The 26,480-nt window shown below is 51.4% G+C and overlaps 9 protein-coding genes across 9 annotated transcripts; 8 read left to right on the forward strand and 1 right to left on the reverse strand.

Moving 5' to 3' along the window:
• Positions 1 to 235: 235 nt before the first annotated feature.
• On the forward strand, positions 236 to 2,515 carry QC763_0006020 (uncharacterized protein; the record flags this gene model as incomplete). Its single annotated transcript, XM_062905123.1, has 3 exons — positions 236 to 312; positions 376 to 1,555; positions 1,616 to 2,515. 2 exons carry the CDS (start codon positions 236 to 238, stop codon positions 674 to 676), a joined length of 378 nt encoding a protein of 125 aa, XP_062769974.1. The 3' UTR covers positions 677 to 1,555; positions 1,616 to 2,515.
• Positions 2,516 to 3,087: 572 nt separating this feature from the next.
• Positions 3,088 to 4,902, forward strand: QC763_104990 (uncharacterized protein; the record flags this gene model as incomplete). The annotated part of the gene is made up of 3 exons (XM_062907066.1): positions 3,088 to 3,977; positions 4,029 to 4,633; positions 4,714 to 4,902. The coding sequence occupies exons 2-3, from the start codon at positions 4,175 to 4,177 to the stop codon at positions 4,900 to 4,902; spliced, it is 648 nt and encodes a 215-aa protein (XP_062769975.1). The 5' UTR covers positions 3,088 to 3,977; positions 4,029 to 4,174.
• Positions 4,903 to 5,585: 683 nt separating this feature from the next.
• Positions 5,586 to 7,873, forward strand: QC763_105000 (uncharacterized protein; the record flags this gene model as incomplete). The annotated part of the gene is made up of 3 exons (XM_062907067.1): positions 5,586 to 5,831; positions 5,882 to 6,300; positions 6,358 to 7,873. The coding sequence occupies 3 exons, from the start codon at positions 5,586 to 5,588 to the stop codon at positions 7,871 to 7,873; spliced, it is 2,181 nt and encodes a 726-aa protein (XP_062769976.1).
• Positions 7,874 to 8,396: 523 nt separating this feature from the next.
• QC763_0006050 (uncharacterized protein) lies at positions 8,397 to 9,232 on the forward strand (the record flags this gene model as incomplete). The annotated part of the gene is made up of 3 exons (XM_062905124.1): positions 8,397 to 8,507; positions 8,660 to 8,758; positions 9,209 to 9,232. 3 exons carry the CDS (start codon positions 8,397 to 8,399, stop codon positions 9,230 to 9,232), a joined length of 234 nt encoding a protein of 77 aa, XP_062769977.1.
• Positions 9,233 to 11,482: 2,250 nt separating this feature from the next.
• On the forward strand, positions 11,483 to 12,086 carry QC763_105003 (uncharacterized protein; the record flags this gene model as incomplete). Its single annotated transcript, XM_062907068.1, has 2 exons — positions 11,483 to 11,759; positions 11,806 to 12,086. The coding sequence occupies 2 exons, from the start codon at positions 11,483 to 11,485 to the stop codon at positions 12,084 to 12,086; spliced, it is 558 nt and encodes a 185-aa protein (XP_062769978.1).
• A 664-nt stretch (positions 12,087 to 12,750) lies between these two features.
• Positions 12,751 to 14,537, forward strand: QC763_105005 (uncharacterized protein). Its single transcript, XM_062907069.1, has 3 exons — positions 12,751 to 12,784; positions 12,853 to 13,475; positions 13,633 to 14,537. Exons 2-3 carry the CDS (start codon positions 13,330 to 13,332, stop codon positions 14,231 to 14,233), a joined length of 747 nt encoding a protein of 248 aa, XP_062769979.1. The 5' UTR covers positions 12,751 to 12,784; positions 12,853 to 13,329; the 3' UTR covers positions 14,234 to 14,537.
• Positions 14,538 to 15,284: 747 nt separating this feature from the next.
• On the forward strand, positions 15,285 to 16,904 carry QC763_105010 (uncharacterized protein; the record flags this gene model as incomplete). The annotated part of the gene is made up of 1 exon (XM_062907070.1): positions 15,285 to 16,904. The coding sequence occupies one exon, from the start codon at positions 15,285 to 15,287 to the stop codon at positions 16,902 to 16,904; it is 1,620 nt and encodes a 539-aa protein (XP_062769980.1).
• Positions 16,905 to 17,937: 1,033 nt separating this feature from the next.
• QC763_105015 (uncharacterized protein) lies at positions 17,938 to 18,396 on the reverse strand (the record flags this gene model as incomplete). The annotated part of the gene is made up of 1 exon (XM_062907071.1): positions 17,938 to 18,396. One exon carries the CDS (start codon positions 18,394 to 18,396, stop codon positions 17,938 to 17,940), a length of 459 nt encoding a protein of 152 aa, XP_062769981.1.
• A 528-nt stretch (positions 18,397 to 18,924) lies between these two features.
• Positions 18,925 to 21,114, forward strand: QC763_105020 (uncharacterized protein; the record flags this gene model as incomplete). Its single annotated transcript, XM_062907072.1, has 1 exon — positions 18,925 to 21,114. The coding sequence occupies one exon, from the start codon at positions 18,925 to 18,927 to the stop codon at positions 21,112 to 21,114; it is 2,190 nt and encodes a 729-aa protein (XP_062769982.1).
• Between the last annotated feature and the right edge of the window lie 5,366 nt (positions 21,115 to 26,480).

The raw sequence follows: 26,480 nt of genomic DNA on the forward strand, positions 1-26,480 counted from the left end.
ACATTGTCTACTACCTTGCAGAGCATTACCAACATTGTTCCCCAGTACTTTTGTCCGATGCAGGAGGCCTATGATACGTGGCGCGCCGCTTGCGCAGGCCTTGCTCAAGACTAGAAGGCAACCGTCCGTCCTCCACGAGTTCCCGTTAAGTCAACCGGACCAAGATCAGCATCGGGGTTCCTTTTGGCTGTCTATCCGACTCTTTTCCACCCAAGCCTTTTCTGAATGAGGTAAAATGGATCCAGTTAGTGGTGCTGCAAGCATCATCGCCATCATCCAGATCGCCGACAAAGTCATACGAGCGTGCGAATCGTATGTCGAAATATCAACTCTTCGTTCTGTGTTGGAAATCCTGAAGTTTCTCATCGATTTCAGCGATGAATTTAGTGCCCTTGAGACACTGGCAGCCTCAGATGGGCCCCTTGAGAGCTGCCAGAAGGCGATGATGGATTTGGAGCGGCTTCTACCTCCCTACCAAAGCTCTGGTCCAACAGCAACCGGTGCAAAGTATTCGAAGGCCAAGACTGTCCTGTCGTCTTTGGCGTGGCCGTTCAAGGAGGGGAAGGCGACCAAGTTGCTTGATGAAATTAAACAGCACAAGGGCACAATATTGCTAGCTCTAACAACGGATACGGCGTATGTACGGTTGCTATGCGTCCATTTCGAGTATTACTGACAGCACACCCAGACAAGATGTGAAAGTCATCAGAAAGAAGGTTGATGATATTTCTGCAAATCTGACCAGTAGGTTGACCAGGCGTTGGTGTTTTGCAGATACAGATTTGTCATCTCGCGCAAGACCTCCAGGTCAGGGAGATATACCTCCACTTCTTATCCTGGTCCACAAACCCTTCATCGATTCACGGCAAGCTTGTGAAACTGTATGAACCTGGCACCGGTGAGTGGGTCTTCAAATCTTCCGAGTGGAAAGCGTGGATGGAGGGAGATTCACCTTGCCTTGGGATCCACGGAATCCCAGGAGCTGGAAAAACAATCTTTACGTCCCGCTGGATCAAAACAGTCAGAGGTCTTACTGAGAGCCCGGATCAACGAGACCAACAATACGCATGCACGTATTATTATTGCTATTTTGGCCACGAACAGGACGAAGCGATACCCCTTTCTGATCTGGATTTTAACCAAGCTTTGTCGGCAGATCAGTCATTGCACTGTGGAAGAAGGTAGAACGCCCACCTCCTCATGATTTGTTGCAGGCTTTGGAAGAAACTGTCCAGAGTTTTGATAGGGTGTACGTGCTGCTAGATGCAGTGGACGAAAGCATGCCTCGGGGTAACCTCTTAAAGGTTGTGCGCGACCTGTCGACGGATCAAAGACTCGACCACATACAGCTTCTGGTAACAAGTCGCGAATACATCGACATTGAGACTGTGATGTCATCATTCTCAACCTCCCTATCTATGTCGACCGGTTTAGTGGATGAAGATATCCAAATATACGTTCAGTCTCAACTTGCACAACACCCAAAACTTCAGCAATAGCCGTCCTCAATTCAGTCAAAGGTTCACACTGTTTTGTGTAGCAAGGCGAAGGGAATGTATGAAGATGCGTCTATGCTCTGGTCGGGGGCATATTTACTGACCTCTCCGTCCCCTAGGTCCCGATGGGTCGTATGTCAATTTGATGCTTTGCAACGCTTGAAGCCTGATATCAACGTTGTCACCACAGCGCTGGCGAATTTACCCCGTACTCTCGATGAAACATATGAGCGCATCTTCCGCCAGACCCCTGAAGAGGCCCAAGATACTGTTCGCTACACCTTCATGTGGATCCGCAGGCATCAACTGCAGCATACGTTTACAGGAACTCAAGAGCAAAGCAATATTTCGTGCTCAGTACTGCTTTGTGTCATACAGGAGTCTCTGGGACTAAATGGGCTCAATGACAGTCTTGCTTATGCTGTTGATGAAGAACTTCTTCGTAAGTTCTGCGGATGCCTTATTACGATATCCATGGAGGAGAGGCACACAAAGTTTGGGGAATTTTCTCCACGAAAAAGACCACCGGTCAGACTGCTGACAGACTCCTTCGCACATTACATCGTGTTTGAGTTTTTTGGACTCTCCCAAAATTCCAAAACGGCTCGGAACACACACCTGCTGGTATGCTCTTGAAAGGCATCACATTCGCGACGAACTCTCACGGATAGTATTTTCCAAGATATTGCGGCTACGAGAGGGTGACCTAGCTGGATATCAAATGCAGGAGTGACGTCACAAGAAGCAGCATGAAATCCTGGCAGAAGTCTACAGCAGCTTTGACTGGTTCTGTATCATCGAGTTCGCTCTTCATATGCGCTTTCTACACCGGCCTCTCATGTGCCCAGAATCTTTTGAGCTCGCAATGAGGCTGTTGATCCATCAGAAGACCGTTTTGCGCCAGTCATGAAGGCTATCTCACTTCTGGCAGAACTAACCCATGTCTATAACCTTTACAACATTGCAACCTTTGAGCAATTCCGGAATACCGTTTGGCAATCCCACCTATTAAATCCCCAAGCCAAAAAGTTGACCCACAGGATCCAAGCGCACCCCGTGTTTAAATATACAGAAACGGAAGTCATTACACTCGACCTTGGTACAGTGGACGATTTGTTAACCTATGAAATAGAGATCAGCTCCATTGCTGACATATTCCACCGGTCATGGTTCGAGGACTGGATCTTTGACGAGTTAAACGTACCACGAGTAATACCGTTCCACTTAAAGGGCTCCATCTTGCAGTACTATGCCCATATCCCTCACTTCGACTGGTAACGCACATCGGGCTAAGGAATTGCCTTGAAAGGTGCCTCGGGAGTTTTGACCTATCCGTTATCATGGTGTTATACATTGGCAGCTATGACCATAATCCTGTTTACGCACCACAAATCAACAGAATGAACCTTGCGATGCAGGCAACGTGTTGCAGTTTCTACTGCAACTCGGAGCAAAGTCGATGGCACAAGGATACACCGTGGAACCAATACAAATAGCAGCCTCAAATCTGGATTTCGACGGGCTCAAACTGCTCTTGAAATCAGGGCGGACCCTAAGGGAACTGGAGACGTGGATGGTACGATTGGAACGCCAAATCGGGGTCCTCTTCTGGCGTGGTATGCCTGGATTCGGGGGGAAAGCGCGCCTCACCTTGTGAGAAAACTACACTTCTCCAGGATTGGTCACCCAGCGTTATCTAAGTTACCCGATGAAAAAATCAAAAAGATCGACGATTTAATCGTCAGCCATGGTGCGCGCGACTTCACACTGCTGGAGTGTCCCAGACGCGATGAGGGACCGAGTGGACCGTATTTTCATCCAAATATTCTCAAATCAACCCTCGCAAGTTGGCAAAGTCTGGGGTGGGAGTCGCTGCCAGGCTCGCGTCTTTTGGCCGACATTTGGTCAAAGAAGCAACACTTGGTTCTTGATTCAAGACCACCTGCCTGAGGACAGACTCCTGCCTCTGTTTGTCTGGCTGGTAACAGCGGACGACGAAACCCCAACAGGCAGATTCGGCTTCAGGATCCGAAGCTGGCCGATTGGCGTCCACCTTGGGCCTCCACTACCCTTTTTGCGCAGTTGCCTCTGGGTCTTTCTAAAGAGCCGAGAGCTCTTTATCTTCAGATGAACTCGGGAGCCCAACGTAACAGCCGCTCCATCAAAGAAGGAACGGGCAAGAGCAGCCAGGTCGGCGGCCTCAGCACCTACATCCTGGCCGACTGTTGCCAGAATCGAAGACCAAAACAGGTGGGGAGCGGCAAAGGCAGGAAGGAGCACTCAGCCATTACCCACATCGTGCGACAGGCAGCTCTTCGTCTGAAGTCAATCTCGGGCACCGGTAAAAGCTTCGGACGAATGAATGTCCCTGAATTGACGGGATTGTGTTGAGGAAGGAGCATACAAGAAGCGGCATTGAAGAGTGCACCCCTGGTCCCTTGAAGAAGAGAGGTGGGGATGTTGGCAAAGCCAGGTCTCAGGGTAGGTTTCTCGACGGAAAGAACCACCGAACGGCAACTACCTTTCTACCAGGTATAAACGAGGTCTCCAGTGCACATCAACTCCAATTCCCCAGCTTGCCTTAAACAACCAACACAACCGCCCACACAATCGTCAACACCGACCGGCGGCGATCCAACAACCAGACGCGCTTTCTTATTCCGATCAACATCGTCATCATGCTTTCCAAGACCATTCTGACCATCGCTGCCGCCCTGGCCGTCCTGGCCCAGACTGCCCAGGCCTCGCAGGCCCCTATCCCCGGCTACGGAGTCGTCGACATCCAGTTCGACCTGCCCATCTACCCCGGTAACGCCACCAGCGAGACTGTGCCCATCATCGGTACCATTGAGCATGCCGTTGCCCACATGGAAGCTTTATACCCCGGTTGGAACCAGTCTTTGTTCAAGCTGCCCAGTCAGCGTCACTTTGTCTATGATGACTCCGACCGCAACATCATCCCCGAGAGTTTCAACTGCTGGGGCAGATGGAAGGGTTGCTCATGGTCGGCCATTGCGAGAGGAATCGACTACCTCTGGCAACTTCCCATTTACCCTATGCCTACCAACGGCCCTGGACCTGGCAACTGTGGCAGAGTCAGCTGCAGTTACGACTCCGCCATCTGGTGGTGCAATGATGTGAGTCTGTACCTTTGACAGGTCTACTCTTGTATACCTTATCCTGCCAGTTACTGACCACAGTATGCATCATGTTCTAGAACGACTTTTCAAAGACTGTGAGATGGATCAACATCTCCGCGGGGGCCGAATACATGAACGGGGCCTTTGGGAGCTTCTGGGGCAACAAGGGGAAGTGTGTGGACTCAGATGATGGCGCCTGGCAGAGCGCGGGTCAGGCGTTCTACCCGGGGAATTTCAACGTCATCCTCAACGCTGACAAGTGCTGAATTCCGGGGCGAGAGAGACGGTGTTACGGAGCAGAGGAGGATGAGCGACGGTATCGGGACTTTTTTGGGGGGCCAAATTGCAGCCAGATCATGGCACAGATGTTTGAGATCACCAAATCAGCTGGCCACCCAAATGGAAGACTTTTTACTGCGTTCCATCCCCCCCTTGGTGTCGTGTCATTTGCCCAAACTCGCACTGTCGATGTAGTTCACAGGCACTTACACCAAAACTTCCCAAACAGGCAACTCCTTGGTGGCCCCGTCTTCTCCAATCTTCGTCCACCCACGCCCGCCGCAGGACACCCCGGCCCCTGATTCTCCGCATACCCCGCACATTCCTCCGCATTGTCCGCTAACAACGCACCCACTCAACGCATGACCTTATATCACGTTCGGAAAGGCGGCTACAATCCCCCAAGACGTTCTTGGCAACCAAGTGTCATTCCCATAGGGGCAATCACGGCTGTCGTTGCTCCGAGAATGCCACCTATTTCTTTCAACTGTCCATCTCATGCCAAAAACAAAAATCATAGATAATACAGTTGAACCTGTGTCCATCTGACGAAAGAAAACTCCAAGATCACAACATTGTTCATCTTCGGCCTTGACCTTATTATCTTTGTGTTGTGACTGTTTTGAGTGATAACCCCCCACAGCCGAGAAAGAAAAAGACCAACGACAAAATGGCAGTTGTACTTCCCTCACCACCCGCCACCGCCAGCCCTGGGCTCGACGGCGTGGTCACCAAACCAGACACCACCACGAGAGCACCGAGAGTCAAGCCAACGAAAGAGGATCTCCTCAAGACGCACGCCGTCCACGTCCAGAAACAGGCCAACTCGCCCGAGAACGCGCCGAGACCCGTCAAGCAGCCCAACTTGGCGCTTGCCTATCCTGCTTCGACAAAGTCGATTCGCGAAGTTGATATTGTACTGCTCACTCCTTTTCGTTTCATTCAAGACTCTGACACTTGCCATAGATCCCTCTATCACAACTCGAGGTCAACTCACACCACCGAGGTTCAGGCCTCATTCTCAAAGTCATCAGCCCACCATTCCTTGGGGCGGGAGCAGTGAGCATAGTCGAGGATGAGTTCGGTAATGTGGACAAGATCTCCATCTACAACCAGAATGACTCGTCTATCCTTTCTGGTGTACCAGAAGGGTGCATCATTGGTGTGAAGGAGCCCTACTACACCATCAACGGGAAGAATGCGGATGGGAGCGAGGATTACATGATCTGTGTCGACCACCCATCAGATGTGACGCTGATTAGGTTCACCGACCCCATCATTCCTGAGCCATTGAGATTGGGACCATTGCTCAAGACGGCGGAGGACTGGAAGAAGGCGGGCGATACGGCGTTTTTGGAGAAGGACTTCCCAACGGCGGTGTTCTGGTAGGTGTTTTTCTGGGATCGAGAAGAAGCAGAAGGGAAAGCTGACGGGAGGAACAGCTACACCGAAGCTCTGGATTGTGCCGAGGATGAAGGATTCAAGCCATCAATCTACACCAAGCGCGCCGGGACAAGTCTAATTCTCGGCCGCTATGATTCCGCGAAGGAGGATGCTCTCGCCTCTCGAACGGGCACCAGCACGGACTGGAAAGCATACTACACTGCTGGGAGAGCATGCTATGGGCTTTGCAACTACTCGGAATCGAAGGAATATCTTTCCAAGGCTCTCGAGCTCAACCCAACCAACCCAGCCATCAAGAAGGAGTACGAGCGGTGTCTCGCCAGGCTGCACGAGGAGGAGACTGGCGACTACGACTTTGAAGCCATCTACAAGTCCCTGAGCCCAAAGAACGTTCACCTGGATTTGGGGTCTTTCACCCGTAACACAGAGGTAAAGGCAAGCCCGCTCCACGGAAGAGGATTGTTCGCCACCAAGGATCTCGCACCCGGGGATCTTGTCTTTGCAGAAAAGGCCACCCTGATGCCCAACCAGTACGAGCCGATGAGGGCGTCGGCTGCGCTGTATGCCTTGACCGTCCGTCAACTGCTAGACAACCCATCACTGTGCAAGTCAGTACTCCAGCTCTACCCCGGCGAGATGACCTACGAGCGAAACCCGCTCGAAGGCACCCTCGTAGATGGTGTTCCAGTCCTAGACGTCTTCGTCATCGAAGGCCTCCGCAACAAGAACTGCTTCTCCGTGCCCCTGTCAACACTCGAAGACACCAGGCCAACCGCCCAAGAAGGTCGCCAAGCAAAAGGTCTCTGGGTCCACGCCAGCAACCTCAACCACGCCTGCGTCCCCAACACCCTCCGATCGTTCCTCGGCGACATGCTGATCTCCCGTGCGACTCGACACATCAAGGCAGGCGAGGAAATCTTCCAGCAATATGTTCCCGTCAAATCCCTCCCTGATGTCCGCAACGGGGTGTACAAAGACGGATGGGGTTTCGAGTGCTCGTGCACCCTGTGCGTCGCCGAGCTCAAGCAATCGTCGGAGGCTAGTCGAGAGAAGAGGAAGGATTTGCTCGCGCAGGTGGAGAAGATCTTGAACAAGAAGACGCCGAGGGCAAAGACGATTATTCCCGACGCGACAATTCGATCGGTGGATAAGCTGATGAAGCAGTTGGAGGAGGCGCACGAGCCGGAGATTTACGGGCGATTGCCGAGACTGACGTTGATTTACGGGAGCAATTGGTTGGTTGGGGCGTATAGGGGGAAGAAGAACTACTCTAAGACGATTAGACATGCGGTGAAGGTGTTGAGGAACTTTGGGTTTGAGATGCCGCAGGGGGCGGAGAGCCAGGACAAGGTGTGGGACCCGAGGCAGATGTTCTTTTCGGAGGAGTGGCATTCGTTGATGACGATTCATGTGGTGGTTGCCTTGAGGAGGTTGGCGGAGGCGTACAATGGGTTGGGGAAAAAGGAGATGGCTGAGAGGAGTGTGGAGGCGGCCGAGTTTGGCTATATGCTCGTTACTGGGTTCAAGAATGACCTGAGCAATTTGGATAGGTAGGGGTACCCTTTCTTGACTGCCCAGAAAGAATTTATCACAAGGGAGGGGGAAGACCTGAAAGGGAGACCGCATCGGGATGGGGGCTTGCCAGGGAACAGTGCAGAGCTTTGAAGGAAAAGGGAAGCAACGCATGTAAAGTAGACACTGGGCAATGGCACCAATTTTCTTGTTCTTGTCTGCCTGGCCTTCCAAGGCTTCCTACGGGCCCGCATGATGACAGACCACCTATCTCCTCAGGGCAAGGACAATAGGTTTTCTGACTCTGATAGGTGGGTGGAAGTGGATAGACAAGGGATGGCATTCGGGACCTGCGGGTACACGGAGGATACTCTTTGCCATGCTCCGGCTTGGAGACTGGTGGGAGCCTTCCCAACGTGCCTAGAGCCGCTGGATCAAAAGACCAAACGCAGAGGCCCTTTTGTTGCTTTCCCTTCTCCAGCTCCATTTCCTGTCCACTATTCACCCTTCCTCAAAGTTCACGCCAGATTTCTAGTCAAAGCTCTGATTTCTTTCTGCCGCCGCCATGTTTATAACCGGGGCCCTTTATTCAACGTGTAAACTCAACTACCGGCCGTCTACCCACGCATCAGATCTTAGGCCAAACACGGTGCAGATGGACAACAGGGCCCCCAAGGTGTGTATTTGTCCTGTCATCCTCTGCGTACGATGAGGTGCTTGTTCTACTCCTCAGGGTTCTAGTCCTTTCGTTGGAACATTTCCCAAATGCTCACTGTAGCAACGTCAGCAATATTAACGCAATTGATTGACACCAGCTCCTCTATCCAGTTTGGATCCAAGCACAACCCACCATCGGGAGACCAACCCACCGGAGCTCGAATCCAGCATTTGATCAAGACCAAATCGCCAGCAACCGGCTCACGCAGAGTATTTCCATCTTCTTCGACCAGCCACTAGCACGAGACAGCGATTGAGAGCTCCTGGTAGCAACACCAACTAGCCGTACTGGGATACTATCGGTCCCACCTACATCTGTCCTGTCGATGATTCAGCTTGGAGCAACCTGCACCCACAATCTTCACCACATCTGGGGGTCAACGTGGGATGCGTCCATACCTTGCCGCACCTGTCAGAGGGCCCGTCTCCCAGGGCTCTCACCGGGGCGTGCCAGGCACCCAGCGGTAGTCCCCGCGCAGGGCTCCTACCTGCTGAAGGTCCCGGGTGCCTAGCTGCCACAGGGCGCGCCGGCAGTGTTGAAATGTGGAAGAAGAAGTGGCCTATGTGTGCTGTGTGTTGGTGGCGTCCACCTCGGCGACCCGGTATTGGGGTACAGTGCTACCCTGATGATATTTTTTTGTGGCGTACTCGTCTTTTGAGGCCGTCGCAAATGTGCTGGTGTAGCAGATGCGTCCCTTATTCTTGCGCGTATTTCCCATGGTAGGGGTGCTGGAGTTGTGGGGGGTAATGATGACTGGGACGCATGGTGTCGTGCGTTGGTGGTGATGATGGTCTTGTTGTTGTTGTTGCTGTTGTTGTTGTTGGGGTGTTGTTGTCGGTGGTGTAGGATGATGCACTGGGACGACATCGTGCCCTGCGCGTTTGTATTGTTCATGTCTTTTCTTTCTTTTTGGTTCTATTCTTTCATGTATTATCTATTTTCTTGGGTTCATTATTTTTATGTATTATTCTTTTATTCTTTTCTTACTGTTATTTTTTCTTCACTTTTCTTAACATCTTTGAACGGGTTTCTTATGGGAGGGTGAAAGGCGGGGATGGCCCCTCGGGGAGGCCCATTCCAGGCGCTCATCAGATGTTTCAACATCATTACCATGTATTTTATCCTGTATCGTTTTTAGGTACCCTTCAGAGGGGTTGAACAGTGTAGGGTACTTGATGCAGTTCTCTTTGAAAACATGGTTCCACTTCGAATGTTGGTCCGTGATACCGGTAGGATTTCCAGATCTCAGTTCCTCGTTCCAAAATCCCGTGTACAAAGCAATTCTTGTGGCATTTCAGTTTTCAGTATACCGACATGTGTTGCGGGTCAAAGGATTAACTTCAAGGCACCATAGGATACTTGATGATCAACGCCATGTATTTACACATTTGTCTGTGAGAAAGCGCGAAGACAGAGGAGTAGATGACTGGCAGCCGCTGGCTCAAGCAAATCTAGATTGGTATCTTTGGGATGCACATGTCCCTCCGCTCTTCAGTCAAAACAATAGAATCAACACACAAAACGGCTGCCGTTGGTGAATGAAGCAGCCTCGCAACCTTCTCCCGTTGTTGGGGCAGACTTTAGAAAACCACGAGATCGGCCGGGCGGGAACTGTGTGGAACAGGTCAGCCCAAGACGGCAGCGCCGAGGTGGCTTTACCTCAGCACGAGACGACATCAAGAAATGTTGAGGTAGGTACGTCTCCCTCCGCGTGATACGATATTGGGGGATCTCAAGGGGGCTCTGCCTCAGCACGAGATGACATGGAGAGCTGTTGGGGTTGCTCTGCCTGTGGATGGTAGGCCGGGCGTGCAAAAACCTGAGATGGAACGGGCGGGAACGGTATGGCACAGGTGCGGACCGCTTGGTCCAAGCCAATGGTCTCCTGGCCCGAAGTGGTGAGGAAGCTCCGCCTCGGGATGAGACGATGTGGAGAGAGGTTGAGGTGGCTCTTCCTTAGCATGAGATGACATGGAGAGGTTGAGGTGGTTCTGCCTCGGGGTGATACGACATCAAGAGATGTTAGGGTGGTTTTGCCTTGGCATGACACGACATCAAAGAGAGATTGAGGTCGCTGTGCCTCAGCTTGATACGACATGGAGAGGAGTTCAGGATTGCTCTCCTGGATGTGTCCCACTATTCTGTGGCAGTTACGGCCAGAGCCAGAGGCGAGGATGAGGAGGTTCTTCCTATGTTTCCCCAGACCACAAGGGTACTGGTGAACGAGCGGTGTTCTTTCCTGGGAATGGAGACTTGCTTGGGCCAATGGAAAGGTGCTGCGGAACCTGGACCGGAGCCACATGCTGGGTCAACCTGTGGTGGCATTGTTGAGCAATAACTCTGAAGTACGGGGGCACAGTGTGGGAACAAATGAATTACTCGTGGATGTTTTCCTCGGTTGTAAATCATTGTGTGCACATGAAAGGAGCATCTTTGAAATGTCTTGATGGAATTGATCCTATTGATGATTTCATGGTTGCCAACCTAGTGAGGTGAGCGAGCCAGGGGGCAAAGAAAGCCCAAATCGGCAGCCATGAAAGGGTGCCCAGGGCTGCCTGTTGGACGGCAGGATCCAGGTATCAACCTAGTTCCAGCAGTTCCCACTGCCTCGATTAAGTTCGGCGTTTGCCATCTTCCTGCCTTTTCATGGAAAACTGACCGTGATACCATTCCACGACAAGGGGATCCTTGGATTCCGTCCCCGGCCGCTTGCCATCAGTAGATCAAAGGAAAGAAAGTAGCTGAGCTGAGCTGCCTGAACTCTTTGTTTCCTTCCGCTACTGCCGTTGAAATATCTCCTGTCCCCGGTCCCCGTGTCTTGTGGAGACCCTTCCGTAATTCTCTCGTCTCTCTTGCCCTAAAGCAAGGTGATAGAACCAAAAGGAGCTTGATCAATCGAACGAACTCATTGTTCCAGTAATTACTTCCTGAAGATGTGTCTCCCAGGGATTGTTCTGTCATCGATGGATGTGCGTTTTTCAGCTTTTATGACGCTAGACCTGTTTACCAAGGATGGATGGCGTTTTGTGGCCATCCTGTGGATGGGACGGCTCACCAGCCTTGCATGGGGAGGTGTACCCGTTCTTTCCTTTCCGCCTATTTACCTATTAGTCATTGGTTGTAGGCAGGTGGATAGGGGCGAATACAGGTCTCGATTTAGCTGCCGGAGGGTTCCTCCTATGACAGGCGCTGTGCTTTGGTTCAGTGAATCTTAGAGCTCTACTGTCTCTCGTTCAACTTTCTGCTTCTCTCTCTTCTGTTTCCATTCCCAATTACTCTGCCTCCTCTTCCTCTCCCTCTTCCTTTTTCTTCTCCTTCTTCTCCTCCGTCTTCCTTGGGGTCATTCGGCCCGGCACGGGCACTGATCTCATCGAGAGATCAGTCCGTCGTCTCCTCATTCCATTGCCTGGGGCGCAGACCTCCCGCCATTCCACAACCACGCCTTATTCCATCAGATTCTGCGGGAGGCTGCGCCCCCAGGCGACTCTTCACAGATCTTGCGGGAAACTTACCACTGCATTTAAATCGGTGTTTTAATCGGTATGTGCCAATTCCTTTGGTTCACTCTCAACTCCTGCTTTTTTTCAGGTTGCTGATATTGAGATGTCACAGATATTCTTATCTCGATTGTATTTCGACTGGGTACATCATTCCTTCGACATACCCTTCTTGTGCTTTCAACATGTCTAACATTCTTCTGTGTCAGATATCCATATTATCCATCGCATCGATAACATTATCAACATTCTTATTCATCATTTTGCTGAGGAAGAGCCTTTGTTATGTCGCTTCCTGCAACATCGATCGTTGACATTGTTGGTAGGCATTTTTTGGCCAAGGGGCATGCAGCTCTATCGTATTGGGCCCCGCGGAGGTGGTCACATTTTGGCGATCAATGAAGGGGTCACACACATATTTGCCATTAAACCACCGACGTTGCTTTCCAGTAGACTGCCATCCTCATCATCAACTGCAATGGCATGTTACGGGAGTCTTGCAAATCTATCAGGCTGTCGGGAACTGGACTTTGCCGCTCTATGACATCCTCTTGAGCACTCGGCTTTCAACTAAGCCGACAACAATCGAGGGAAAGAACTTGAGGACAACTTGGGTTTCTGGGAACGATCACAACCGAGTCTCTTGAGCAGCGCTTGAGCACGAGATTCATTCGACAAGGTGGCAAGGTCTGGTTTCTTCCTTGGTACGGAGAGCTTTCACTCATCGTTGAGAAGGAGGTAGGTTTCTCGAGCATTGCCATGCACTTAGTTGCTGTCCTGGCAATTTTCTCAGCAGTTTGGTCCAGTCAATCGAGGCTACCCAAACAATGGCTAAGTTACCTACATTATCACTACTGGGAGGTTGACTGGGTTCCCCTTCAAAATTCTTCGCTCTGGACATCATCCGCATGTGTCTGGTCGTGTGTGTGATCGATCTGCAAGACGAATTGGTTGACAAGCGATGCCCGGAGCGGACTGAAGGAGGGCTCAAACTCCATTAAGCTGAATTGGATCTGGGATTACAACCTGTCCTTACTGGTATCGAACTTGGGACTTTTTCATCCAAGCTTGTGGGCTTTGAGATCCCAATGGCCTTTGGACCCGCCTGCAATTGGTGGACGACGACATCATTGAATTGAATTCTGCCACTTGCTCCTGCCGCTTTCTGGGAGCGTTACTGTTTTTTTCCGCCAGAGTAAGGTAGCCTGGTGTTATTCACTTTGCGCGATCCTCTTCACGCGAATCTTTTCCCAACAACCATCGAACAGCGACGATCCAAAACGATGACCACCGACAACAGCGCCACCGTGCCGGCCTACCTGTCATACCTACGCCATCAGCCGTACTTGCCGCCCGCTCCACCGATCGACGAGAAAGTCGCGCCGGCCTACTGGGCGCATCAGTGCGCAGTCAGCGGCAAAGAAGAGTGGTGAGTCGCTCGCAACCCTCTCGCTGCCGCGACCAAAAGCCCACGCTCTACCTTGGGACATTTCTCTTGCCATGTCTACCAGAGGCTTATGAAGCTTCCATCGGCAATTCACATTACCCGGATGGAGTTACCTTTCTGACAAGTATGTTTTGGCCAGGGACTTTTGGCACGGTGGTCCGCACACCTGCAAACATGGGTGCGGCTACAAGACGAACCCCACCACGATTCTGCGCAACAGAGACGGACAGCAGCTGGAGACCATTGAGGGCGAGAATTTGCTGGAGGATCGTTTCGTGGATTGGTGGGCGATCTGTTGCCGTTGCCAGCGGTGGCAGCAGAATGTCTTGCCTGCGCATCCTCTTCATGGACGAATTCAAAAGGTCAATGGAGAAAACTGTTGCGATCACTGTCGCAACTTGACGACGAGCACCAGCGACTGCACAAGCTGTCTTGCAATCACCAAGTACCGCGAAGTCACGCGTACGTTGAGCGGGGTGGATATCCCTGGTGCCGCTCGAAGCCGGCATCACCAGATCATAATCACGAGGCGCCAGCAATCCCGCCCGAGGTTCAATTTTGGGGGCGAATTGTCCGCCGGTTCGACGATTGGAGATGAAGAGAATAAGAATCAGAAGGCGGATCTGGAGGACATTGAGAAAATGAAGGAATGCCGAAACGATGAGGAGGAGAATGGGAAGAAGGAGCAGGGCAAGGAACGTAAGGGGGATGATGAGAAGGTGTCACAGGCGTCTGGTTGAGGGTCTTTGATAATGGGCAGGGCCATTGTGTGGCACTTGTTTGCCGAATCAGAGGAGGGAACTATGATAGGGCCTTTTTCACTCAACTAAGGTGGTCCAAGTCATCACAACTGGCCTCTTCAGAACAGTTGATCGTGGGAACCAACAACCAGAGGAGGACTGTCAGGCATTGCATGGAGTTTTTGGCGTCACAAATAATCCGGATACCGAGAAGAGGATCGGGAATTTCGCATTAGGTTCCTGAAATTTTCTCAATGAATCAGTCAACTCTGCTTTTGAGGTAGATATGTTGCGTGCATACCCCATCTTGAATCGTTTACTTTGCGTTCATGTTGCTATGTCATCGAACCGCTCCCGTCGTTGCCCGTCGACAGGTTTTGACTCTGGAAGTAATGAAGTCAATTTTATGGGGAGGGGGAAATATCTTGCAGATGCATTTGAACTGTTGGTTGCACTGTGGACCATTGAAACCCAATTGAAGTTGCTGGCGGTACTCCGACGCCAACTGTCGAGAACCACATGTTTCAGCAGACATCTGTACTATTTCATCAAGCCTTGAAGAATTGGGAATCCTCAACAAACTGGGATTGGGCCATATAAAGTCTTAACTCCGTCCGAGTTCACCGCGATTGCCGACCATGCCCTGGATCGCACCCGCTGGCACCTTCGGACTTCTCCAGTTCCCGTCGAACATCCGGAACCCGTTGTTTCGCTTTGCACATCGATACCAAGGGTCTTTTAATGGGTCTTCCGCGGAGCTGACACGGAAGTGACTTTGGTGGCGCATCGCCGACCGCACGCCTCCCTCGCTCTCCCATTCTGATGCTCGTTAAACTGACATCATTGCGAGAGGAAACATGGGTCACATCAAGACGGCGAAAATCATGACAACTTTAGTTGCATTGTCACAAGGAACTGAAAAGGAGACGATATCGAGGGGGCACACTGCCACAGAAGTTATAATGAGCGTCTCGACGAACTCCCCGATGGTCTTGTGTTTTTCCCGCATCTTCACCGGTGACCGGGCTCAACTTCCTTCGCCAGACTTACCATGAAGCTCACCTCGGGTTTGGCGCTTGTTGCCGCAACCTTCCGGCTTGCCTTGGCCTCTGAGCCAACCTTTGAGACTCTTGTTTCCAGGGAGATCAACCTTCTCCAACGGACCGAGTACGACATCTGCCAGGCAGACTGTAGTCTAGCCGGCGTTTCATTCCCTGACAAGAACACTCTTCAGCTACCACTTGAGGACTACTACTCTGAGAGATGTCCTGAGATTTTCTTTGGCAATTACGACAATCCCAAGGGGAAATCGACAGTCTGTCTTGATTTTGCTGGACCGTATTTGACCTTCACCTTCAACCCATTTCCCGGCCACACCACCACATCTGCCCAGGTCACCTGGGGACTCAAGGGCAACCCTCTCTACCCAGCTGGATACAAACCACCACCACCCACAAGAACTGTTCAGTGTACACCAGGTCAGGATGGCACTTTCCTGTGCAAGGTTCCTTTCAACGAAATTATTAATGCTTCCAGCCATGCCGAGATCAAACACCTTCTTGAGGGCATGTGCCCCAACGGCGACGAAGCGGGCCTCACCCTCTATCTCCAATTCGCCGGAAGCGTTATTGTACCGGATTCACACGAACCGATTCATTTCCAACAACAGTTTCCCTGCAAGCCCGGCGGTCGTAACAAACACGGCATATGCACCTCCTACGACTGTGACTACGACTATTTCGAGATCACCTACCGTTGCAGCAAGTGCCTAGTTGCCCCTTGCCATGCAACATGCGATACGACACCTGCTTACGGCTATCAGAGCCCTCGAAACTCCCATGATCTCAACACACAGAAGGGCACAGATTGCAAGAGCAGCTGGGGTTGGTATGAGACGCCCAGTATTCACGACCTCAGAAGGGGCATACACGGCCATCTCTACATCCAAGAAAAGGGCAAGTACTACGAGAGGATTGGCAGCTGGGCTGCTACCATCAACGCCCTGAAGAAGCTGGACGTCAAGCTCAAGATTACACCTGGCCTGAAGTACGTCATTGAAAAAGTCAACATCAACCTCTCCTGCCTCCCCATTACGACCTGCAAATCGGATTCTTTCACGTACACCAAGGATGTGCTCGGAGGCCTTCAAGAGTACGACACGGACGGCATCCACTACCCTGCGTGCGGCCGGCGCTCTAGGGTTTACTTGATCGTTTCGGCGGATGTTGGGAATCCTGAGAATCAAGACGGTGTATGCGAGCGTCCACATCATGATGAGCCTTCCCACAATGGAAAGCCACACGACGACAAGCCGTCGCACAGCGATAAGCCTGCTCATGACGGTCAGCCCCACGACGGGAAGCCACATGATGGAGGGTCACCCAATGATAAGCCTCACCACGACCAGCCCTCTCACCACGGGCAGCCCTCTCACCACGGCGGGCTCCCTCACCACGGCGGGCTCCCTCATCACGGCGGGCTCCCTCATCACGGCGGGCTCCCTCACCACGGCGGGCTCCCTCATCACGGCGGGCTCCCTCATCACGGCGGGCTCCCTCACCACGGCGGACTCCCTCATCATGGCGGGCTCACTCACCACGAAGGGCCCCTTCACCACCACAAACTCCATGATGGCACACCTTCTCACGACAAGAAGCGTTCCCGTGATTAAAAGCCTGCTTCCAACAAGAAAGCCTTTCGATGGCGAACCTGCCAAGGATGAACATGGCAAGAAATTCGGGAGTGGTATCTTCACCTCGGTGTTGACATGGAAGGATGTATTCTTGGGAGTGGCTTAAAAGTTGAGGTTTTGGAAAAGTGATATTCCTGGGTCTGGGTCAAAGGTTGAGGTTTTGGAAAAGTGACATTTCGGTTTTCTTCTCCCGGCAGAGTCTCTTATACATATCTGCCTTTTTTCTTTCTTTCTCCTCTTGGTACTGAACTTGGACCAACGGTCATTGTACAAACGCCCGCTGGGGAGATTGGACATTTGTATTTACCTTCTCCTCCTTCGTTTTGATCTGGTCCAGATTAGGGGCTGGCTGTGGTATATAGAAGTCGAAAGTAAATATCTTGTGAAAATTCCATTTTGGACGTCTCTGCTCTGGCATGATGGGATGTGACCATGTTGGAATCAGTCGAACTCTGGAATGCCTCGGTTAAGCTGGACAGCTTTGTGTGGTACGATTTCCATTGCTGTTCAACAGAACCAGAATAAGGCAGTCTTACAAACAGCTGGTGCAAACACACTTGAAATGCTGTGCCGACTCAGGCAAGTCTTCTCCATTCCTGCATCTGGGTGCATCTGGGATCACCGAGGATTTGTATTGTTCCCAATATGATCCAGTACCTTATCGCCAGTCATACGTAAAGCCAGAAACGGCCTTTTCATTGTGCCTGTGTAGGCAGCGACGGTCTGTCTTTAACTGGGGCCAGAAACAGCTCCTACGTTGAGACATAGAAAATCGCTGCCTCTACTATTATATTCAATGTGGTAGAGGTTGGTAGGCATTTCGGCTGACACTGGGTGGTATCAGCAGACTGGATCCGGCTGGACCCTAGGGTTGAAGATTACAGGCGGTGGTGTAACCAGATCGGGACCAGGGGGGCCGACCTGTCTGACGTTGTCGTCGGGGAGAGTGGTATCGCGATTTTGAAACATAACTTGACTGAGGATGCCGAACTCGTCCCGGGTGCGGTCGTGCTTACTTCATCAGCCGGGCGAAGATGGGTCGTACGGGCGTCTCAACGAAGTTGCCCACAAAGTGGTCGAGCACCAGGTGATCTCCGATCTTGCCACGCGACATCTCCTGGCCCTGTGTTCGGGTGGCGTGCGGGCTCGGGAAGGCTTTTTGATCGGCCGGGTAGAGGGTGAATAAGCTGTCGAGGGTGCGGCGTTGTAGCGTGTCAAAGTCGTCCCAGTGTCGGAGATAGGTAGGACAAAGCTTGCCATGAGGGGCCGAAGCAGGGCCGGCTGTAGTAAGCCTGGGATCCCGCTGTACTTCGAACGTGGTACAGAGATGCTGGTGCCAATATTTTAGGTACTCGACAAGTGTGGTGTTGCGGACCTTGCGTTGGGCCTCCTCTGCCCGGCGCTCAGCCACCTCTGCCCGACGCTTAGCATCCTCAACTTCCTTTCGTAACTTCACAAGCTCTGCCTCCATCGATTTTGTAGGTCTTGTTGATGTTGATGAATGGCTGATGTGGTTTAAGGCTAGGACGCGTAGTCACGTGCCTGCGATAGCGCGTGCCATGGTTGACAACACTTTGAGGCTGGAATTCAAGCACCCATGTGAGCACTGCAACTGCGGTGAGCTACTGTGCCAGAATGCAATGCTGAGCATAATCAAGTCTGGACCGCCCTCAGATTTCTCAGCTCCGCGAAGCTCCTTATCTTTTGGCTCGGCGACCTACGATAAGATGCGAACCTGATTGGTCTCTCGCCAGCCAAGTTGCTGGGCCTTTCTTGGATCCTCCTGAATATCATCACCCAGCAGCTTGGCGAGCTGGCAGTGAGACTTGGCGTACGTATGCCGTCTCGGCGCGTCTCACTGCCACGACTGACACGCTCATTCGTTACTTGATTATTATCATGGCGAACATGGCTTTTTTTCTTTCTCATTTCTCTCAGCTTCTCATCTTCTTCCTCAAGCCAATTCCACCACGAACCATACACGAATCAACAAGCCTTGATGGCTTCCAACGTCGCACCATGGGATGACGTCAAGTACTTGACGGACGACGAGATCAACTCTTTTCTCGACGACCTCGACCACAACAATGACGGGTTAATTGACTACAGCGAAGTCGAGCAGAAGCTGGATAAGGTCCATGAGGAGATTGCTCCCAAGGCACTTCCACACCATCTTCACCATGACAGTCGAGAGGACTTGGACCGTCATGCATTCCTCCGCGCCATTATCAAGTCAGACAAAAACCGGATCCCGCGCGCCGAGTTCGCCGAAACGGTCAAGAGCTGGAAGATTCCCAGCATGAAACAGGACCAGGCGAATGACAGCGAGCAAAAGGACTACATGCGCAAGATGGGCATCTGGAGACGAGCGAAGTCTTACTGGGCTGTTCATGGGCCAGAAATCGCCTTTATTGGGCTGGTAGTGGCTATGCAGCTTGCTTTTGGGGTTTGGCAGTTTGTCAAGTACCTCACTGGAGAGTACTACACACGCGGTTTTGGTTGGGGCGTGGTGCTGGCCAAGACTTGCGCTGGTGCTCTTTATCCGACCTTCTTCTTTCTGATTCTCAGCATGTCGCGGTATTTCTCGACATTTCTTCGACGGTCGTACTACATCTCAAGGTTCATCAACTGGGATTTGTCCCAAGAGTTCCACATCAGGATTTCGTGTGTGGCTCTTGTGCTCGCAAGTCTTCATGCAATTGGACACCTGGGAGGCTCTTTTGTTTGGGGCAGCAGGAAGGAAAACGAAGATGCCGTGGCTATCTTGCTGGGACCAGATGCTGTGCCACGGCCGTATATTAACTACGTCAGGTCCTTGCCTGGGTTCACTGGTCTTACTGCTTTGGGCTTGTTTTATCTTCTTTCACTGCTGAGTACTCCTCCAGTCAGAAAGTGGAACTATGAAGTCTTCCAAATGGGCCATCTTCTGATGTATCCCATTATTGGGTTATTGATGGCCCACGGCACCGCAGGGCTACTTCAGTGGCCCATGTTTGGGTACTGGCTTGCCTTCCCCACGCTCTTGGTTCTTACAGAAAGAATTGTGCGGCTACTGGTTGGTTTTCACAAAATCAGCGCTGCTCTTCAGGTTCTAGACAGCGAAACCGTCGCGATCAGAGCCAAGATTCCAAGTGAAAGAATTTGGAAATACAATGCTGGACAGTATGTCTTCTTGCAGGTCCCGGCCCTGAGCTTCTTTCAGTGGCATCCTTTCACAGTATCCACATGTATCGGTAATGAAATGCAGCTTCATATCAAAACCGACGGGAACTGGACACGCAGACTCCGTGACCTGGCTGGAAAAGATGGCATAGCACAGATTCAGATTGGCATCAACGGCCCATTTGGGGCACCAGCACAGCGCTTTTACGACTTCAGCCACACCATTGTTGTTGGTGCCGGTATTGGTGTCACCCCCTTCAGCGGTATCCTTACGGACTTGCAAGAGAAAGACGACAAAGCTCACAATGGCCCGGGTCTGGATGCTCCAATCACTGCAGGTGGAAGATCAACATCCCATGGCTCCCACCTCATCGGCCCTGGGGAGGATGGCTTGCAGGATTCGTCTGTCAGGGACAGGGAGAAGGTCTCTGCTGGAGCCCCTATAGAAGACGCCAACCACCGGGAGACGCTCACCAAGGGAGGCAACGAGACGGACAACCATCCATCAGACTATCGCCGCGTTGACTTCCATTGGAGTGTCAGAGACAAGAACAACCTCCTCTGGCTATCCGATCTCCTAAACCGGGTTTCTCGCTCCCAGCAATGGCACGCTCAGCACCATAAGGAGGAGCACGGCCCGCATCTCGACATTAGAATCCACACCCACGTCACTCAGAAAAGGAACAACATCGCCACGCATGTATACCGCTGGTTGCTGGAAATGCATCGTACTCCTGAGCACCCAGCCAGCCCGTTGACCGGACTGCTGAACGCAACACACTTCGGCAGACCAGACTTTATCAGGATTTTGGATAGGCATTATGAGGAGATGAAGGGGTACAAGGCTGAACTCGTAAGGAAAGACAAGGAAAAGTGGGAGGACGAGGAGTTCAAGGTCGGGGTTTTCTTTTGTGGGACACCGATTGTTGGGGAGATCTTGGCTGATAGGTGTCGCTTGTTGAGTGCGAGGGGAAGGACGGATGGGAGTAAGATCGAATATCATTTTATGATGGAGGTGTTTAACTAGATAGTGTGCTGGAAGGAAACAGGAGCGTGGTCTCCGTACTCTGTGAGTAATAATGAACAGTGTTTGTTTCTACAAAGGAACACCTGCCGACGAACAAGGAAGTGTTTTTGGAACAATACAGACTTACTTTACATGCGGCTCTACCCCCACACGTGAATGGACGGCCGACAACACCCGACAGATATCCTGGTTTTTCCGCTCCACCTCATCTCAACTTCTTGATCTGGATATGGGGCTCCATTCCAACAAGCTGAAGCTGACGAACTATTAGATGACTGATGTCCCCACACATGCTGACAGATGGCAGGGCAAGCTGGGGGCTTCATGCAGGAACGGTGTATTCAGCAGTACACATTGACACCAACTTCCATGCAACTCTCACGCATATGTTGACATTGGCATAAACGAATCTGTCGATATGATGACGTGCCAAGCTGGAAGCGATAGTCCCATTGTCAATAGTCTGTCCAACGTAATCCACGTCGATGAGTAAGATTATGCACTGTTTGGAGACATGAGGCTGGTGATTCTTGAGGCTAGATGCATGTGAAAAGAACGCACACTAGGAGATGGGGCTGGCTACATAATCATGAAGTAAAGAACAGGTATAAAACGGAGGCTCATCATCCCCAAAGTCTTTGACGTCCCCTCCTCATCATCCACCAGCGACATTCTCCCATCCAACACTCACCCACCATGCACTTCATCAAGCTTCTCACCGCAGCCACTGCCTTCGCAGTCGGCACCTCCGCCTGGAACATCCCACGACAGGCAAACGGCACAGTCACCGTCACTCAAACCGTGACTTCCTTCCTTACCGCTCCTTGTGACCCTGCCACCACCGTCATCCCAACTCAACCACCCTTGTCTACCACCGCACTGCCTGTCACAAGCTGCACACCATCACCTTCTCGTCCTTCACCTGTTCAGCCCGGGGCAGTATGCAACTGCTTTGCCTGGCATTATGTACGATCGGGTGACAACTGCTGGGAGTTGTCGCAGAGATATGGGATTACGGAAGCGCAGATTCAGGCCTGGAACACCGAGGTTGGACCGAGTTGTGAGATTTGGTTGGATTACTTTGTTTGCATTGGTGCTTGAGCTGTCAACTAAGGGATTGCGGGGGGAGCAAGGAAGGCCTTGCGGGGGAGAAATGGTCGGATGAAATAGTGGATGAGATGATGGATGAGATGAATGAACTAGGTAAAAGGACATAGCTTTTTCAGGTCACAAAAATATGCATTGTGTTAGTCTTGAAGTCTTGAAGTGTAAAATGATAAAAAGTGTATTAAATGAAAGCACGCTAAGTATGCCTACCTGGTACCTGTTTTTGGCCTTTTCGTCTTAGATGGAATCTTATGCAAACGGCTAATTATCCTGAAAGCCAGCCCAATTAGTACCTATGAAGGGTAACTGCTCTTTTTTTTTTTTTTTTTTTTTTTCCGGAGATTTTAGGTGATGATGAGATGGCCATGACACAGCTAGTACTGAGCAGCAGAAGAATCATATCTCATCCTCGCGACAATTTCATCCAGAAACCCCCACTCAATCCGATTATGAAGAATATGGTACCTCAACAAAAAGTCAAGAATCACCAAGCCATTCTCCGGACTAAAGCTGTTAGCAAACAGCTCCCTCCCGAGCTCCTGGAAATTCAGCCAGATTAACTCGCTTACATCGCACCCAAGCTCATGGACATGTCTGTGCTTGGGAAGGACCACATCAAAGATGTAGCGCCTCGAAAACTCGACAGTGCCCTCTCGGGCACTCCCGTATTCGGGGCCATGAACCTGAGTACAGCAAATCTTAACCTGGGATGCGAAGAAGGTGTTGTCATCAAATAACCATCTGGAGATATCCTCACCTGCTATACGCTTCAAAGCCGCCAGAGGCGAGGCATCAAGGGCGGAGACATTGGTAGTGAAGAAGGGAGCCAGCCTTGCGCCGCCACTTTTGGGACCACCAGGGACTCTACGAACAAGGAGCTCATGATCGCCCTGTGGTGATCGCCAGATGTTGAGGACAGCAAAGTGAGTGGGAATGCCGAGCACAGGGACCAATGTACACGGGACCTTGACCCCAGGGAGAATACCACAGGTGGAGGTGGAGATCGGAGCCTGAGTGTGGCCCAGGAAAGACCATCCGTTGAAGGTTGCCAAACGGATTACCACTCAGGTGCCAAGCAGCGTCAAAGATGTCCCTGATGGCCTTATTCAGTGTTTCCGGGTTGGTGCAGTATTTGGATTTAAGCTGCATGTGGTTGTTGGGTTGGACTTCAACGTTTTTGGCTTTGATGAAGTCGAAGAAGGAGGAAAGCCTCCGATCACCCTTGAAAATGCGGGCAGTTGATTCGAGAATCACGCCGCACTTTACAACAGTGTCGGAGTCCACAGGGTGGATTTGATTTCCTCGCTTGAGGAGAATGGTGAAGCGCCAGACGGGGAAGTCTTTGACGGGGTTGCCAAACCCTGATACCATCTCCCTCCATGAAACCGTTGCCTCGCTTGAGGACGGCCAGGATGCGGCCGGTATCGGGCACAGGTGTGGAAGCCATTTTTTGATGTGTTGTCTTGACCAAGTAGAGGGTCTTGATGTGTTGCCAAAGTAATCCTTGCTTCGATGCAAAATGTTCACGTAAAATGAAGGCTGATGCCAGAAATAAAAGACGTTTCACTTCAGGTAACCTCGACGTGGTTAAATAGAATCTTAAGAGTCTAGAACACAACAGAAATATTTGTTTTGTTCTGAGACATCTCTGCTGGTGGCCGAACAAAGCTTAAGGGGTGCAACAATAGTATTGTCGCACTGTGGCGAGAGCAAGCAAGTCAATGCCCCCCTTACACACGGGACACTGCAGAACGTTCGGTGGCTCCCCTATGTCATGCACCGTGTTGCCAAATTCTGTCCTGTGCTCATGGAACTGACCTGTGGTTCTGACTTTTATTCCGTCCACGTTCTTTTGACGGTTTTCTTTTTGACGCTGCTAAAACCTGGTTAATTCCTCACCGACACAATACACAGCTTGCCTTGCCTGAAATCGCCTGACAACTCACCCGTGGCAACCGCAATGCAACTGAGAAATGCAACAAGACGGCGACTTGCGGGGAAAATAGCCAAGGATAATGGGCACATCTCAGAGGACCATGAACGCCCAGGCCCAAGCACGGCGAGATTGTGCGGGCGCTGCAGGTCGATTGCATGGAGTAAAGTCTCAAAGTCTGTTCTCGCCCAGAGATTGGCTGCGAGAGAGGTGGACAGATATCGGCTACACATGGGAGTAGGAAAATGTTTCTTGACCCTCAGATGAACGGCAGCATATGGAGCAAATCCACATGCCAAGTGTGTCGCAATATTGGCAACCATCATGCCAGAGTATGGTGGAAAAACCTACATTGTTGCCGTCACGTCTTACCAAGCCTTCAACACTGCTAATTTCAACTTGGCGAATGCTTCATATTTATGGTCCAAGGGCAATATCCTCATCAGCGGCTTCGAAGAAGATCCTACCGGAGGGTGGGATGCACTGTTCGAACCAGATCCTCCCGCTTTCCAACGTCCCCTTGTCGAGGACAGAACGGAGAAGAAGGAGTTTGGCGCACGACGCATCCTACCGAATGTAGTTAGCTGGGACCTTGTTGCAACTTGGATGGGATATTGCCAGCAGAACCATGGCTTGAGATGTCGGCCCAACATGAGCAGCCAATTCCCGGGCTACGGATGATAGACTCCCGGGCACGATGCGTGGTCCCTGCACCTGACGGATGCCGTTATGCTGCGTAAATATGTGAGTGCCGTTCCGACATTCTGATATCGCTTTGACTTATCGTCCTGCGTTCCTCAACCTGACGTCAAGAAGTGGATTGATTAGGAAAACCCACAGGAAAAGAATGAGCAGATCACCAAGATGGACGCCATATACACGTGTGCCAATCTCACCTTTATCTCTATCTCCAGAGAGAGCGCTGCCGAGGGACTTCCTGGCGTTGGCAGCAAAGCCCGCCAGCCCCAAAAGCGGGTGGTCATTGGTCACGTTGTTCTTACTTAGGTTTTGTCCCATCTTCTGCCACTCCTGGGAAAGTCGAAATGGGCTACAAGGGCCTGGACGTTTCAAGAAGGGTGCCCGTCTAAACGAAGACTGCTTTTCACCGACCAGCAAGTATTTTACGTGTGTAACAGCATGTACTGTGCCAAGTCCGTGAGGCCACCACTCGAGAGCGCGGGCCTTGCCTCAATACTTGATTTTACCCATCTATTATCCTTTGTCAGCGAGCCCGTGAGAGGTGTTTTTGAATTCCCTGCACACCCAAGCCCACTTGACAAATATGGCCATGGGGCGAGGAGACTTACGTCAGACCTTGTTGTACTCCTGGGGGAATACAGCAAGCAACAACTCTCATTCGAGTCTGATAGACTTAGCGCATACATGGGAATCCTGGAAGCAAACCACGAAGCAGAATTCTCGCATCACAAATCACGTTTGGGGTGTGTCTGTAGCTTGGGAAGCACATCCGTGGGTGTCGTACTTTGCAGACCCATCGGAGCAAGCGAAAAGCCCATGGAAAATAACCTTCTTCTGGATCTACTGGCGCAAAGACAAACCCGGTCAACGAAACAAGCACTTCCCCACATGGTCATGAACAAGCCTATCCAACCCAGTGACCATGAATCACCATCAACCAGCAACCCAGATGGGCACGTCATGTTGGCGTGAGACGGGCAATTTTCCGGACAGAGTTGAAATTCAATTTGGTCCATTGTGTGGTTATCCGGCCTTCTCTCCGGAGTCTTTGCCACCGGAGAGCTTGGAAAATTCTCCGTATCACAAGCTTTCGGAATGTACGAGATACATGCACGTCATGGCATGAACGATTGTGGCTCCGATACAATACTATTACTGGAGCGAAGACACTCCGTGGCATGAGGTTGATTCCGGATGAATAGTCAATTCCGACAATCCGATGTGGAGCAGTGATGAACCCAAGTGGATGGGATTTAGGCTCTCGAGAAAACGTTCAAGACCAGTGAGGCCTGGGTGGTATGGGAGGCTCAGGATTTCCGATGGTCTCGACAAAATAATCGAGATACATCTGGGCACTGACGACTCACCTCCCAAGTAGAGCCTTGCTATTTACTTTGACCAGTTAAAACCACGAGGGTCACATTGTTTCTATGTCAATTATCCATCCTCTGATCTTGATCCAACGATCAGTGTCTGATGAATACTCACGAGTGGCTCGGAGTTATGGACATGCCTGGGGATCAATCACTCTACGTCGGGAAAAGCACAGGAACGATGTCAATATTGTCCTCCTGTGCCCTTCACGACTTTACCAACCGCCCAAGGTCCAGATGTTTCGCGCATCCTT

The sequence above is a fragment of the Podospora pseudopauciseta genome, chromosome 1 (assembly GCF_035222475.1).
Source record: "Podospora pseudopauciseta strain CBS 411.78 chromosome 1, whole genome shotgun sequence".
Lineage (NCBI taxonomy): Eukaryota > Fungi > Ascomycota > Sordariomycetes > Sordariales > Podosporaceae > Podospora > Podospora pseudopauciseta.